Source organism: Coniosporium apollinis (assembly GCF_000281105.1).
Source record: "Coniosporium apollinis CBS 100218 chromosome Unknown supercont1.24, whole genome shotgun sequence".
In the NCBI taxonomy this organism is placed as follows: domain Eukaryota; kingdom Fungi; phylum Ascomycota; class Dothideomycetes; genus Coniosporium; species Coniosporium apollinis.
Window position 1 is genome coordinate 207,936 of NW_006913286.1, and position 14,749 is coordinate 222,684.

The window sequence follows — 14,749 nt, forward strand, 5'->3', positions numbered from 1 at the left end:
CGACAAGCGCATGGGACGCAGTCCTAACAGGGGCGAAATATTGGCTCATGTTCCCGCCCTCGGTAGAGGTGCCTGGCGTTTTCGTCTCCGCCGACGGCGACGAGGTGACCAGCCCGCTCAGCATTGCGAAAAATTTACTCGAGTTCCCCAGACTGAATAAACCCCCGGAGACCTCAGAGAGACATGCTCACCGTGTGAGTACACTCCTCATTACATGCAGCAGTTTTCCTCCGCATCCCTCAACGATATCAGCGGACCGCCAAGCCACAAATCTGTCCGGCCTGATCAGGATGCAGCCAGTCTCATCGACTTCCCTCCTCTGAGCCCAGTCGCCGTAGACGTCCTCGTAATCCTGGCACCACCCTATCGAATAGCAGAGTATCCGCACATCCAGCACCCTCCCAACACGCAACGCAGCTTCCTTCCAAGCACCCCCTCCAATTCCCGTCAACAGGCAGAACGCTCCGTGGCCAGCTAAGTCGATCGTCGAGATCCGCTTCCCAGGAATTCTGGTGTTCAGCCACGCGTGCGGTAGTCTGCTACCCGGATATGTTGTGATCTGATGCTCCAGTACCGGATCGGCAGGCAGAGGCAGCCTCGGGCCTTCATCAGCCAGATAGACGGCGGAAGACTCGTACCGCTGGTTCATCTCGATGCCGAGACCGTGGAACTCGTGTGCGGTGACCTCAATCGCGGCCTGCAGCCTTGCGCGGCGCTTTCTGCCTTCAGGTGTAGCTGAGGACAGCTCCGCGAACTGCTGCTTGCGGACTGAGAGGGACGGGTCCATCATGCCGAGGGCGTCCCATACAGGCACATGGTCTCGGAGCCCTTGGTTCGCGCGCGTAATGACGCTGTGGCCGACTGGCTGGCGTTCTTTGCTATACGTGTCTAAGAGTCTTGGGCTCGCTTTGCCCGCCATGGTGCATGCAATTTTCCAGGCAAGGTTGTAGGCGTCTTGGATGCAGGTGTTGGAGCCCAGGCCGTTGATGGGAGGATGGCGATGGACTGCGTCCCCGAGACAGAAGACGTTATCCTTGGAATAGTACTCGGCTACAATCTCGTTGATGTACCATCTTGATATGTCCAGGATCTCGACTGGTAATGTTTCGTCACCGATAATCTTGTTAACGACTGCTAAGTACTCTTCCGGAGACGGGCTAAACTCGACACCAGTCCCTGGTTTGGGAAACAGAATGAACATCCACTCATGCCACGGCTTGACCATCCTCACAATACTCACCCAAGCCCAGTCCGGCGTCTCCTCATCAGGCGTCATAACCCAGTGTAGATTCCCTACACGGTGCTTCATCAAATGTGACATATCAACCTTAACCAGCACATTAATCGCCAACCCCTGTCCCGGTTTCTTAACAAGCGGAATCTCGAGCTGCCTCAAAACCTGACTTCTCACGCCATCGCACCCAAACAGATACTTGGATCTCACCCTATACGTCAACCCCGTAACCGTATCCTTCAGCCTACTCACAATGGTCGCTCCTTCCTCCCGCTCAAACCCCACAAACTCAGTATCAAACCGACACTTCCAGCCCCTTACCCCAGCCCACCGCAGTAACAACGGCTCCAGCAGCGTCTGCGGCAAATCAACATGCCGGCACGGACTCGCGGCCGCATAGTCTCCAACCCGCGCCGGATCGTTGCCCCAGGAGTGGATCCGCGCAAACTCCTCGCCTGCCATGCTGCGGCACCACCGCGTGTGCGTCATGCAGTCCCCCTTGGTTGCGAGAGCTAGGCACTCGTCCTCGAGCCCGATGTCGCGCAGGCATTCGAGGGCGGCGGGGTTCGTGATGTGTGCGCGGGGCGTGGGGGAGGGGCCGGGGGCGGAGGAGATTAGGAGACCGTGCAGACCGTGGGAGGCGAGAAAGCAGGCGAGGGAAGCGCCGGCTGGGCCGGTGCCGATTATTAAGAGGTCTATTTCTACGATTGCATCGGTTTGGGGTGGGGGGTCGCCGTTGGAGAGGTATGGAGAGGAGGCGTCCATGGCTGGAGTTTAGGGCGCAGAACAGGGAGAGCACTCTAGGGTTGAAATCGACTACGAAGGTGGGTTTATATGTACGAGATATTGAATAGAGATAATGCAAATGCGGCATCAACTACTACCTACTAGCCTGCGGAACTAAGCACGTCGGCAACAAAGGAAGAGCCCCGCATGGCCTGCCGGCGGATGCAGGTGGTGAGGTGCATCGGACTCCCGTTGCGGCTCACCCCAGTCGCGGACCAGCCCGTCTCGGCGCCCCAAACGGGATGAGGTGTCCAGGCAGCTGAGATAAGGCGTAAGCTGAACTGCATCCATCACATGTGTGTGTCATCATGTCTTTTAAAGCTGACTGCCATCGAGGAGCCCCCTCAAGGAACAATGTGATTCTGGCACCTGTCCGCTTGCTTGGACACGATGAACGTTGACGAAAGCAGCGCTCCCACAGCATCTCGACAGAGGGCAATTAACTCCTGTCTGAGCTGCCGGCGGCGGAAAGTGCGATGCGATCAGAAACAGCCAACATGTTCCACCTGCATGCGTGGTGGGCATTTCTGCACCTACGCTACTACTCCATCGGCTAGTCATGCGAAGAAGCCGTCAGTAGGAGGACGAGTAAACAAACCACCAGCAGACCAGAAACATGGAGCTGGACCCGCAACCTTGGATGCGCGTCTCTCCCGATTAGAGAATCTTTTAGAGATGGCTCTAGCAGCGTCGAATCCGGGCGTGAAGCGTGCGATGTCTGCAATCGCTGCGACACCCAACACCGAACCGGCCAGACCAGGTACCGTCTCTTCGGAGAGCGCATCCGTTGGCTGGGAAGATACTTCCGCTACCGCGGCGGCCAGCAAGGTACAACAGGATACCCTGCCGCCTGAAGACAGTGGGGGAATGCTGTTCCTGGGTGACGGCCAATCTCAGTTTGTAACGAGTATGCATTGGGCGTTGTTAGCGGAAGAAGTAAGTCTCATTGTGGACCAGCCAGACATTTGGTCGTCTTAGAGAACAGCAGTTTACTGTTGCGATATAGATGCAAGACGTTAAGGATCTCCTTACCGATCAATCCAAACAGCAGCATGCGAGCTACCTACTAGACCCGGATGCCACAGGCCTGGACGTGAGATCATCTTTAGTATTTGGTAGCGGCATGTTCTCTCTTGACATCTCTCGCTTCCTTCCAGAGTCTATACAAGATTGCTACAGATTGCTGGAATACTACTTCGCAAACGTGGACCCGGTCATGAAGCTGCTACATCGGCCAACGTTCACCCGCCGTTATGCGCAGTATCTACAGAGGAGGATGCCTGGACAATGTTACGCCACCGGCAGTGGTACGATGGATGATGCAACCCTACGAGCATTCGAGCCGCTTGCTTTTATGGTGTTTTATGCCGCTGTTAATAGCTTGCAACCGTCTGAGACTGTGTTGGAGTTCTTTACCGAGAAGGAGCCCTTGCTTCAAAAATACAGACAAGGCCTTGAGCTCGCGTTGGAAAGGGCTAACTTCTTGACCACTTCGAGCATCGAGGTTCTCCAAGCCTTCGTGATGCTGCTGGTGAGCCTCACGCTGATAGTCCCTGAGCTTTTCCTGTCCTATAGAGAGGGGCTGACTGTGGATTTTTCAGACGTGCGATTGCAGGGAGGACAGCAGTGGAAAACCGTATACGCTTGTCGGCGTTGTTATCAGAATTGCCACAGCACAAGGGCTGCACAAGGAGCCTACTCTGTTCCCTTCAACTTCCATGGACGCAATCACAATCGAACTCCGCCGACGACTGTGGTACCAGATTGTTAGCCTTGACCTCCGCACTGCAGGAAGCAAGGGTCAAGAGCCCTCCATAAGGATAGGAGATTTCACCACTTGGCTTCCCCGAAACATCAATGATGTCGACTTACACGAGGGTCTTAGTTCATCGATAGGCACCATCGATGTTGAAGGTTTCACCGACATGACCTTGACCCTCCTCCGCGCCAGCGCTATGCAATGTATCAGTGAGGTGATCGCGAAAACCTATCACTGGGAGCGCCGAACATTGTCGAATCCGGGTAAAGACGCTAATCATGACCCTTTGCCAGAGCTCCTGGAGGTCTACGAAGAAACACGATCGATGCTCCAGAGCATGGACGACCGGCACCAAAGAATTTACCTGCGGCATTGCGATCCGGCCTTCACATTGCAGCGGCTGTCTCTAGGACTGGGCATGATGGTTCAGTGGAGGATCTGGCTAGTCTTTTGGTATCGGATACCGCGGAACTATCGGGATGCTGAACCATTATTCGATATTCGCATGATGTGCGTACATGACACGCAAAGACACGTCACAATCAGCAACTAATAGGTCTCAGGGTCTTTGTTCTGTGTGTGTGTGTCGTTGAAAACATCCCAAAGTTCGCAATGGACAATGATGTCCAGCGCTTTCAGTGGAACGCAGGCAGCTATATCATGTTCCACCCCATGATGCATCTGATCTCGGAGCTACGGAGTCCACCGTTTCAAACATTAGAGCGAGCGCCGCTTCGCGACCGGGCACTCGCCGCGCTCCGGGACATCATGCAAGTGAAGAAGTTCCTCGACGTTCATGCCTGGCTGGTCATGGAGAGGATGATTGACAAGCTCTGTGCGGATCCTCCTCGCGCCTCTCTTAGTGTTACTCCAGTCACGTCGCTCATGCCATCAGTAACTACGCCTGAAATCCTTTCTGGGCCGGGGCCAGATCCCATCAACTACAACGACCCTATCGTAGCGCAGCCTTACTCAGGAACAGGTTTTGCAACCGGCGCCGCCACTGGATCCGTACACAGGGCTGCGAGCTGCGAGTACACGGATACGACCTTGACATTTGATACTTTCGGCTCTACAACAGCCTCCGGAGCCAAGAATACTTCGTACATCTCTGAGGAATTCGACTGGGTAGGTCTATCTTGAAGTTGCTTGCGCTTATGATACCGGCTAATTGGACCAGGCCTCTCTAGACTTCTATCTTCCGGATTACTCGGGCAACCCACAGACGTTTTTCTAGGGGTCGAAGCTTTGCTCGATGCTGTCGGCGTCGAATCGATACAGCTCCTGCGGAAGAGATGCGGAGCTCGGAACTTCTCACCCGATCAGATCTGATGGGACCCCGATACCAGACACAAGGGGTATCGACCAAAGCCCAAGAACTCAACGACTTAGCGACGATACGCGTACAATCAAACTTTCCACAAGAGCGAAGGCTAATCGACTTAGCGGAAGTTCACCTCGCCCATCATCAGTTTCTCCGGCATCAGTGCGGATCCCGGGCCAGATGAGGGGCTGCATGAGCGATCCGCGGCCCGCCTGCGCTAGCGCAACGTTTCTCCACATCAGTTCCGCATGGCCGGGCCAGACCTATCCAGGATGACGCGGGTGGGTTTCGGCACTCTGGCTTGATAAACAATTCGGAAAACTGGCTGCGACAAAGACAGTGAGCATCCTAATAGTACTTACAACATTCTCCCGGCGGTTTCAGTACCATTGCTCTGAATCGCGATGCCGGACATTACCCTATATTTCCTCCAAGCCTCACGCTGCATCCGTACCGCCTGGCTCCTCGAAGAACTCGGGCTCGACTACAATGTCAAATTTTGGAACCGAGAAAACAACAGAGCGCCGCAGGAAGCCAAAGATGCGTCGGGCAATCCGCTCGGCAAGTTCCCGACGATCAAAGACGGCGATCTGACAATCTACGAGAGCGGCGCAATCACCGAGTATGCCTTCCCAGCCTCCGCACCACCCAGTCGCATCTCTACTTAGCGCGTACTGATTTCGTGGAACTGAACAGATACCTCTGCGAAAAGTACGACTCATCCCACCGCCTCCTCCCCACCTCCCAACCCTCCCGCATCCGTGTCCAGCAATGGCTCCACGCAGCAGAAGCGACCTTCCTGTTGCACGCCCTCGCAATAACCTACGTGCGCTGGAAGGCGCCCAAAAATGTCCACGAATCTGGCGATGTCGAGATTATGGAGAAGGGCCTGTCCATCAATGTGCAGAATGACCTGAACTGGCTGGAGGCGGAGCTGGAAAAGGGCGAGGGGAGGTTCCTCGTTGGGGATGAGGTCACAGCTGCGGACGTGATGATGATGTTTTCGGTGGACTTCATATTGGCGAGGGGCCTGGGGACGAAGGGATGTGGGGACAGGTGGCCGAAGACGAGGGAGTGGTTGCGGGTTTGTGAGGCTACGGAGGGGTATCGGAGGGCGGTGGAGAAGACGGGGTATAAGCTATAGAGAACTGTGCAACGAACATGTATTGTCGTTGCGAGCCTGCCGCCATGCTTTCTTCCTGCATACCACAGGACGAGTGAATCTCCAAGATTGAGCGGAGGAAGTGCTCGGGGGAGCGTTGACCAATGCTTGCCGGCGTTCGCGCAATCTTGTATCCGTAAACTCTTACCCCCCATTTTGGCATCCCATCTTCTATTGCAGCCTTCTATACATGAACGTAAGACGACGCCAACGAATCGGACTCTTGTGTCCAGGGTTTCTACGCAATGAGCAAATCTAGCAAGCAATCGAGTCTGAAGAGTCCGATGGAAGATGTATGGCCGGAGAGGTGTTGGAGGAAAGTAAGTATTTTTCCAATACCATGATTGCCAAGGGTCGGATGCAAAGTCCGTGTCGGCATGCGATGGTGACATCTTAGAGTCTCATATCTCATGTGCTACTCAACCTCAATACCGTGCTCTTCAGGGCATAATTAGCGTCCACAGAGCGAGAAACGGACTAAACGAGGAGACATCGCGAGGGGGGAAATTGAATAGTTCGATAGGAAACCTGACCGACTAATCTCCAGCACAGCATGATGTGCAATTTGTCTTCGGATTATTTTGGTCAGCGGGGCGGCATCCTGCATGATGTGCAGTTGATTATCTGATCTGAGGAGTTGCAGGACACAAAGTTAGCTTGAGCAACGTTTCCATTGGATGGGACTATGTTGGAGTACAGCCGAAAATGTGGAAAGCTGAAGGATGGGCTTAGCTGAGAGAGGATATACCATGGAGTAAGCTGAAACATAGAGAACCTGCCGTCAGTTTTGCCGCACAAGTTCGGAGTATGCTACCATCGGCTTGTACTGTGTTCTCAAATACCCAAAGGGGATGCTTATTTCGCAGCCTGGTAGCGTAGGAGCGTCTGCTATCCGGGGGTCGGCGAGATACGCGAGGCGCGGCAAGGATACAGTATCACGGTTCTTGGCATGGTGGTGAGAGAAAGCATTCCTTTGACATCACGTGACTACCAGATGTTGCGGACTGCCTCTTTCGGCAATCCGCCTTCCGCATGTCCTGAACCCCGCGACATCCCGTTTTATGCCTCGGTCTGTCTTCCAGATCCCAAGTAAACAGTAGCCGTCCACAACGTTTCCATCTCCTGAAGAGTCTCTCAAACCATTTCCCCACACTCAATCAGCCCAATCCAACTCCACTCGTATCGAGACTTTCCAATTTCACGCAAGATGCCTCTCCGCAGTGATCTGACGCTAGAAGCCTCAAAGTTTGCACCAGAGGCAATAGATGAGAAAACTAAAAAGCTCAATGAGCACCTCATCGAAGTCACGAAAAATGGACCGAGATGGTATGAGGTATTTCTTCTCCTGCTCCCTCCCTTCCTACCATGGTTCTGTGCCCTGCATACTATTCCCGCAGTGACCGGTCACCACTGTGGTGTCTGTCCTATCAATATAGAGCTCTCTGTCTCTCAGTCGTCGCCCTCCGGGAGAGCTATGAGTTTGGAACTTCTGTCCTGTTTGCCTGCTCTCGTCGTCCAGCCTGGGCTCAGAATTCTTCATACTAATACTCTCAATGATAGGTCGGTGCAGCCAAGTACCGCCAGATGCGCTGGGCAGGCGAGACGCCTTTTCCTAAGCCGGTCGTGCTCGACTCCGGTATCGACATGACCCTGCCGTCACGAGAGGCCGGACGAGAGATCCCCTGCCGGATGTTCAAGCCTGCCCAAGGGAAGGACGTTAAGGGTGTGGTCATGCACATCCACGGTGGCGGATGGGTTCTCAACGATGAGAAATTGTACGTCTGAGATCTCGTCTAAGAATGCAGCTATGAACTGTAAGGCAGGGTCTGATGGATTCCAGCCAGGATTACTACCTCAAGTTCATGGCCGACAACGCAGACATGGTTGTCATCTCCGTTGGCTACCGCCTCGCGCCTGAGCATCCTTTTCCACAGGGTCCAGAGGACTGCTACGACGTGGCCGAGTACCTCGTCCAGAACGGGAAGTCAAAATACGGTGGCGATCTCGCATTTATGGGCGGCGAGGTAGGCATTCCACTTATCCCCTCCCACGGCTCTTTCTACCAACATGAGTTCCAGCGCTGACACCCCTTCCAGTCCGCAGGCGCCCATCTCGCGGTCCTGACAGCATTCCACCTCCTCTCCCACACCCCCTACACCTCCTCCCCAACCCTACGCGGCCTCCTCCTCCACTTCGGAGCCTACGACCTAACCCACTTCCTCCCGCAAGCGCACCACTTCACTAAACCCCTAATCCTCGACCACAATATCATGAACCACTTCGTCTCTGCCTTCCTGCCCAACACCACCCCTGCCTCCCGGCTTGACCCCTCCATCAGCCCCTTCTACCAAGACCTCAGCCTCTTCCGGATCGAGAGCGGCGGGAGCAGACTGCCGCCTGCGCTCTTCACGTGTGGCACCGAGGATTGTTTGCTCGATGATACGGTCGTCATGGCGAGTAAGTGGATGATGGCTGGTGCGGAGGCCACGGTGAGGATTTATCCGGGGGCCCCGCATGGGTTCATCATGTTTCCGCCTAGCGCGAGTCCGGCGGCTGGGGAGGGGTTGGAGGCGACGAGGGAATTTATGACGGAGGTGATAGGGAGGGGTGGGGCGAGATTGTGAGGGTGCGAGGGCGCTGCGAAGGATTAGTGGTGGCAGAAGTTTGTTGGGGGTTTGTGCTTCTGAGGAGCGGGTGCGGTGGCTGTGAGTGGAGGGTGGTTGCAGCGGGTAGACGAATAGACGAGATCAAACTTCGGGAGGATGTGAGAGGAGCATGAATTTTGAAAACCGCATTGCGTGCGGTTTACACCATCAAACTCCGGCTGGACAGACATGAAAACATGCTTATGGAAATAGCTATGCCGACACCCACCAAGATACATTAAAACCATCAGCCGCCTAGATATCAGCTGATCAGTGTAAATGCAGCGCCAGCACGTTAGAGCGAGTGCTCAAGCCACGAGGCTCCTCCTTGCCATGTTCCTTTCCTGCTGCTATCCTCGGAGATGAGCGTCAAACCGCAGACCACCCTATTCATCCCACCTGCCCACCCGCAGCAATCACATCATGCCCTCCGCTACCAGCATCCGCAGACGGAGAAGACTTCACTGTCTCCGGCACAGCTATCTCCTTAGCGGGTGGATCTTCCGGCGTGGGAATCGAGGAATGCACACTGCGGTGATTGCTCGGATGAAAATCCGAGAAAGTTGAGCTACGCCGAATCGACGGTAGGGTCGTCTGCGCGGTCGAGGTTTGCGTCATCGGAAGAGCCATGCTCTGCGACTTCGACCGGAAGGAGAGGAAAGAGAACAGAGTGCGCTTGGGTGTTGGTGGTTGTGGGACAGTTGGGGTGTCAGAGCTAGGGGCGCAGGTGCTGCAAAAGTGGTCAGCATGGGTCAATGCCAATAGGGGTAGCGAGCCTACGTCAAGCTGCTCGTCGTAGCAGTAAGCCAACTCTTCCTCACAAACACCTTCCCGACTCTACTCCCCCAAGAGCCACCACCACCAAACGGCGCCCGACCCCCAAAGCTGCTCTTCCTCCTATCCAGCCGCGGCAACACCCTCGCGCACCCCATCTTCACAAGCCACCCGCGATACATCTCCGTAGCATCGGCCCCCATCCCAAAGAAAAAGAACACAAAGTACCCACACACGATGCGGACCCAGTGATCGAGGAGCAAGATCCCTCCGTTGGGGATCATGACGACAAGGTCCCAGTCCGCGTGCACTGCAGCCCACGAGTACGGGACCCGTGGAACCTTGAGGCTGAGGGCGAAGAGGTAGAACTGGATGGGTAAGGTACCGAAGACCAAGACGAGCGTCATGAGGAAGAGGCGCAGGAAGCGCGATTTCGTCGTGTCGGCTGTTTGGAGCAGGCGGGAGAATTGGCGGCGGTGGCGGTGGAGGCGGTAGACCACGAGGCCCAGGAGTTTATCAGCAGATGAAACACAGACAAAGAAGGAGTGGATGGGACGCATACCGGAGTAGTAGGCGTCGATCAGAGAGAAAACAGGCGGCCAAATGAAGATGAGCCAGGTGCTTGGCCAGCTGTTGTCCACGACGAAGTTGCAGCCCGAGATACCCCAGATGCAGTAGCGAGCCGGCTGGACGATGTAGTAGACCAGCATGAGATAAACGGGGCAGCCCCAGCAGAATAGCAGATCCAGGACGCACTGCCTGCGGCGCTGTGCTTTGCTCGGTACGATGACAGCGCGGTTTGTATCCATAACTCTCGCCAATCCCTGCATGATGCATGCGAGAGCGCCTGTCAAGCCTACTGTTGCTCCCACGAATAGTCTCGCTTGGATGTCGCAGAGGACTTTCCCGTTCCACCATTTGGATATGTTGTCGTTCGGCCAGATGATGGGGTTGATGACATTGCAGATATTGAGGAGTACGAGCCACAGTATGAGACTGGATGCCGCGACGTTCCGATGCCGGAAATGCCAGTAGAAGGGCGGGATGTTGAGTAGGACGGCAATGGCGGCAAAGATCGGTACGTAGATTGCGGCTGGGTAGACTCCGGCCTCACCATTGCTATCCTCTATGCCTCCCATGGCGGAGAGGGACAAGAGCTGTGCGGCCTTGGGATGAGTTTTTCTTGAATTCTCGATGCGACCGCAAGGTGTTTTTAGGATCGAACGACACCCTTCCAGAGAAGTGTTTTAGGCCCCAAGGAAGCTGCAGATTGCAGCAGGTGGGCGAAATCGGTACGCACTGCTTATACTTCCCACGGGATCTGCTCCTCGCAGTTGAGGTAGAAAGACTTGAATTGCACAGATGAGGCGGTTTGTAGAGCAAGAAAGGGAAGCAAATTGCTAGATGGTGGACGAAGGGTGGGAAGACGGAAAGATGCTTGAAGTGTTTCGGGCTCAATAACAGATTAGGTCAATAACACCGTATAACTCAAATGGTTATTGACAGCTGCTGGCAGCTGGAAGGCCGACTGCTTGAAGAAAAGTTTTTAAGCATATAAGCAGACATATCGAAACACGAACGATGCTTACAGCTTCATCGCGGAAGTTGATGCCTTTGTCCTGACGCGTCACAGCTATTCAAGAGTCTGAGATTGGATGCACTTTTGGCGATTACCCCTTTCGGGTGTCAATAAGAAATGTACGGAAGCGAAGCGCGAACGGCATGAAACATTATGAGAACAACCCAGAACGCAGCACTCGCTGGTAGACTTGACTGCGTCCCAAATGAGGATCCGACATCATTACAGGTTCCTCTCTGTCTGGGTCTCTCTGCCCAGGTACGAGAAATCAAGAGCAGGTGACGAGGCGACTTAGGACTCTACCTATATCTCCAATTTGCGTTCGCTGCTTGCCGCATTGTTCCTGGCCGTACACTAGCAGCCGCCATTACGTTGATGATGTTCCTGGCTGTCAACCAGCTTGTCATGATGTCGGATCGTCTGAAGTTGAGGTTGAGTTAACACTCTCTACAGTTGGCCCATTCGGGGCAAGCGGCGAACGGCAAACGGGATCGTCGCCATGCATGCAGCAACAAGGCTGAGCTGTCGGCAGAGAAATCAAGCACGCGACGGGCGGGACGGGACACTCGGGAACCATGGCAGCCAGCATCCACCAATGCTTCTCTAGGTATTCCTGTTGAAAAGTGATCCGTTCGAAAGGGGTTCCGTCCTGTCAGACGTTGCATCTACAGAACCGATGCCGCCTACAGGCCTTGACGTAACCCCCACGCAACAGCCGCCAACATGAGCACGCGTGCTGAGAAAGAAAGCGCGCCCCCCGTGCCGCCTCGTCCAAAGTCGAACAGCTATGCCACGGGCGCACAACTGCCACCAATGCTGAACCGCAGTCTCAGCGGACGGAAGCCGAGCTTCGTCGAAGGCGGCCCGCTGCCTTCGCCCTCGCTGGGGAAGCGTCGAGGGTCGGTGTTCTCCGATTTCTCGACGGACGACGGCCGCGGATCGATGAGGTCTTCGACGGACAATCTGTTACGGACTACGACCAGGAGGGAAGCGATGGACGATGGGGCGGACGTTGAGTTCTCGCATTGGCATTCAGCCCCGTTGGCATTGGCGATATTACCCGCTATAGCGGGTGTGTTGTTCAAAGAAGGTGGTACAGTTGTCACGGATGTGATGCTGTTATGCCTGGCTGCCATGTTCTTGAATTGGTGTGTCAGGGCGCCTTGGTGGGTTGTCTAGCCAGAGAACATGACATTGTTCAGCAGCACTGACAGTGATGTAGGACATGGTACTACTCCTCCGTAACCCTCCGTGTGCAGGACGCAGACGCCCACCACCCAGTCCACTTTACCTCACCCATGGAAGATATCACCGAAGAGCCCGCCGACGAGTCCGCTATTACAGACAACGCGACCAAGCCCAGCGACGGCTCCATCTATGAAGACGCGCGTTCAAAGCATTCAACCCATGAAAAGGAGCACGCACAGACGGAGGCAGCCGAAGAGCTCCGCCGCAACGAGCTCACAGCCCTAACCCTCTGCTTCCTCGGCCCCCTCGTAGGCGCCTACCTCCTGCACACGATTCGCAGCCAACTCTCCCGCCCCTCCGAAGGTCTTGTCTCCAACTTCAACCTGACAATCTTCATCCTGGCCGCCGAGCTGCGCCCCTTCTCGCACCTCATAAACCTGCAATACGACCGCGTCGCGCACCTGCAACGCGTCGTGCGCTCCGACCCGATCTTCCAACCCCCCGGCGCCCTCCCCACCGACGTCCTCGACCGCCTCCAGTTCCTCGAATCCCGCATTTCCGACCTCTCATCCACCGCCCTTGCCGCCTCCGCCACCGCCCCCACACTCACAGACCAACAACTCGCCAAGCTCTCCCGCCTCTCCTCGGATCTCGACTCCCTGACCCGCGCCATCAGGACCTACGAGAAACGCGACCGCGCACGCAGCCTGCAGACCGACGGGCGTTTCCGGGACCTAGAAGCTCGGCTCGAAGATGCGCTGGCCTTGGCCGGGGCCGCGGCCCGCAGCAGCCAGAAGCCTGGGGTCGTGGCGCTGGGGCTTGAATGGGCGGGGCGGGCGTTCAGCGTCCCGCTGGGAGTCATGTGGGGGGTTTCTGTGTTGCCGCTCAGGGCGGCAGTCGAGGTGCTGGTAAGGATCAGGTTGTGGGTTTTTGGGGGCACGAAGGTTGTTAAGCGGAGGAAGGGAGAGGTGAAGGGGGAGAATGGGGGCGTTAATGGGGCGAAGGTGCGGGTGGGGAAGGAGAGGCGGTGAATGAGGGTGAGAGTTTAGGCGTGATCTAGGATAAGAGGGGTTTGCAGCTTAGGCTTCGGGCGAAGCGGTATTTGAATGGGAAAATGGTTCGGCGTGGTAGGGCATGGGAGGGCAAGCATTTGGGTAAACGAGGACATGGGAGATTGACGAACCGCAAGCTCAAGCAGGCTTGAAGCTCCGCGCGGATAAACCATTGCATCTTAGGTACGCACGCAAGTCATTGCATTTTGCACACAAGTCGTCATATCTGACGCACGTGACACGCCATGGACGAAGAGTTTGGGAAAAGACTTTGGCATTCAGCTCGCCCAATCCCTAGAAAGCAGCATCAACAGTCTCAAAGGCCCAAAAGCAAGCCGGTGTTAGAGAACCGTCTACTACGTCGTATGCAAGCAACCCTAGAAGTCCTCAACGAGTCTTGACCAGCCTCCTAGAAGCCATCCATCGTAGTCCGTGATTTGCAAAATTCTCTCCAACGCAGACTGGAACCGTAAACCAAGAACCCGTGCGCACACCCCACCACCATCGTGCGATGACGTCGTTGCAAGAAGCCGTTGACCGATTTCGAGAATGGTGTCGTTGCGTCCGGAAGGGGGTTGAGTGAGGAGCTTTGCGGTTGTCGATTGTCGGAAAGAAACGGGACGGAGAAGAGAGTGACAGATGGCGTTTAAGTCGGCCGTGGTTGAGGTGCGAGGCGTTTACTTGCTGCAGAGAGGTTAGAATATGAAGAGGGAGGGAGGTGGAACCAGTGCCACATACCTGCGGGCTCTCGTCTTTCTCCTCTTACGCTTGAGGCGTCGTACGCGCTTCTTCCTCCACTTGGCTCTCATCGTCGATCACTAGGTGAACTGAATGAGGCTGAGGTTAGCGGGTGTGCGTGGAAGTGAGCGGGGCGGCGTCAATGGCATGAAGAAAGCCATTGAATGATTGGCCGTGCTCTACAGAAGCCATTGAGAGCTATGTGGAACGGAAGGGAGTTTCTTACATCGTTTTCGAGATGAGTGAAGCTGGTGTAGAGAGGAGGAAGCTCAGAAGAAGGCCGACTCGGATGGTCTTGTGCGAGAAACTCGCTTGCTTAGCTTACTTTAGCCGCTTACGGACAAGCGCCTTGCGACTCCAGACATCCAATCACGAGCTTGGATCTTCAACTACAAACCTCATGCGTATGTCAATTCGAGACGTTGTATCAGGAGGGAGAAAGAAAGAGGATGTCTGTTGGGGGAGGGGGTATGATGGACGAGTCCGGATGTAGTCCGGGCGCGTCTGA

General features: G+C 55.3%; 6 protein-coding genes across 6 annotated transcripts; 4 read left to right on the top strand and 2 right to left on the bottom strand.

The window, feature by feature from the left end:
• Nucleotides 1–187: 187 nt before the first annotated feature.
• W97_05178 (uncharacterized protein) lies at nt 188–1,999 on the bottom strand (the record flags this gene model as incomplete). The annotated part of the gene is made up of 1 exon (XM_007783063.1): nt 188–1,999. One exon carries the CDS (start codon nt 1,997–1,999, stop codon nt 188–190), a length of 1,812 nt encoding a protein of 603 aa, XP_007781253.1.
• Nucleotides 2,000–2,695: 696 nt separating this feature from the next.
• W97_05179 (uncharacterized protein) lies at nt 2,696–5,016 on the top strand (the record flags this gene model as incomplete). Its single annotated transcript, XM_007783064.1, has 5 exons — nt 2,696–2,956; nt 3,027–3,551; nt 3,622–4,289; nt 4,343–4,907; nt 4,960–5,016. 5 exons carry the CDS (start codon nt 2,696–2,698, stop codon nt 5,014–5,016), a joined length of 2,076 nt encoding a protein of 691 aa, XP_007781254.1.
• Nucleotides 5,017–5,507: 491 nt separating this feature from the next.
• Nucleotides 5,508–6,247, top strand: W97_05180 (uncharacterized protein; the record flags this gene model as incomplete). The annotated part of the gene is made up of 2 exons (XM_007783065.1): nt 5,508–5,725; nt 5,800–6,247. The coding sequence occupies 2 exons, from the start codon at nt 5,508–5,510 to the stop codon at nt 6,245–6,247; spliced, it is 666 nt and encodes a 221-aa protein (XP_007781255.1).
• Nucleotides 6,248–7,472: 1,225 nt separating this feature from the next.
• Nucleotides 7,473–8,889, top strand: W97_05181 (uncharacterized protein; the record flags this gene model as incomplete). The annotated part of the gene is made up of 4 exons (XM_007783066.1): nt 7,473–7,598; nt 7,826–8,040; nt 8,106–8,289; nt 8,362–8,889. The coding sequence occupies 4 exons, from the start codon at nt 7,473–7,475 to the stop codon at nt 8,887–8,889; spliced, it is 1,053 nt and encodes a 350-aa protein (XP_007781256.1).
• A 411-nt stretch (nt 8,890–9,300) lies between these two features.
• Nucleotides 9,301–10,823, bottom strand: W97_05182 (uncharacterized protein; the record flags this gene model as incomplete). The annotated part of the gene is made up of 2 exons (XM_007783067.1): nt 9,301–9,640; nt 9,691–10,823. 2 exons carry the CDS (start codon nt 10,821–10,823, stop codon nt 9,301–9,303), a joined length of 1,473 nt encoding a protein of 490 aa, XP_007781257.1.
• A 1,163-nt stretch (nt 10,824–11,986) lies between these two features.
• On the top strand, nt 11,987–13,482 carry W97_05183 (uncharacterized protein; the record flags this gene model as incomplete). The annotated part of the gene is made up of 2 exons (XM_007783068.1): nt 11,987–12,429; nt 12,486–13,482. The coding sequence occupies 2 exons, from the start codon at nt 11,987–11,989 to the stop codon at nt 13,480–13,482; spliced, it is 1,440 nt and encodes a 479-aa protein (XP_007781258.1).
• Nucleotides 13,483–14,749: the final 1,267 nt, after the last annotated feature.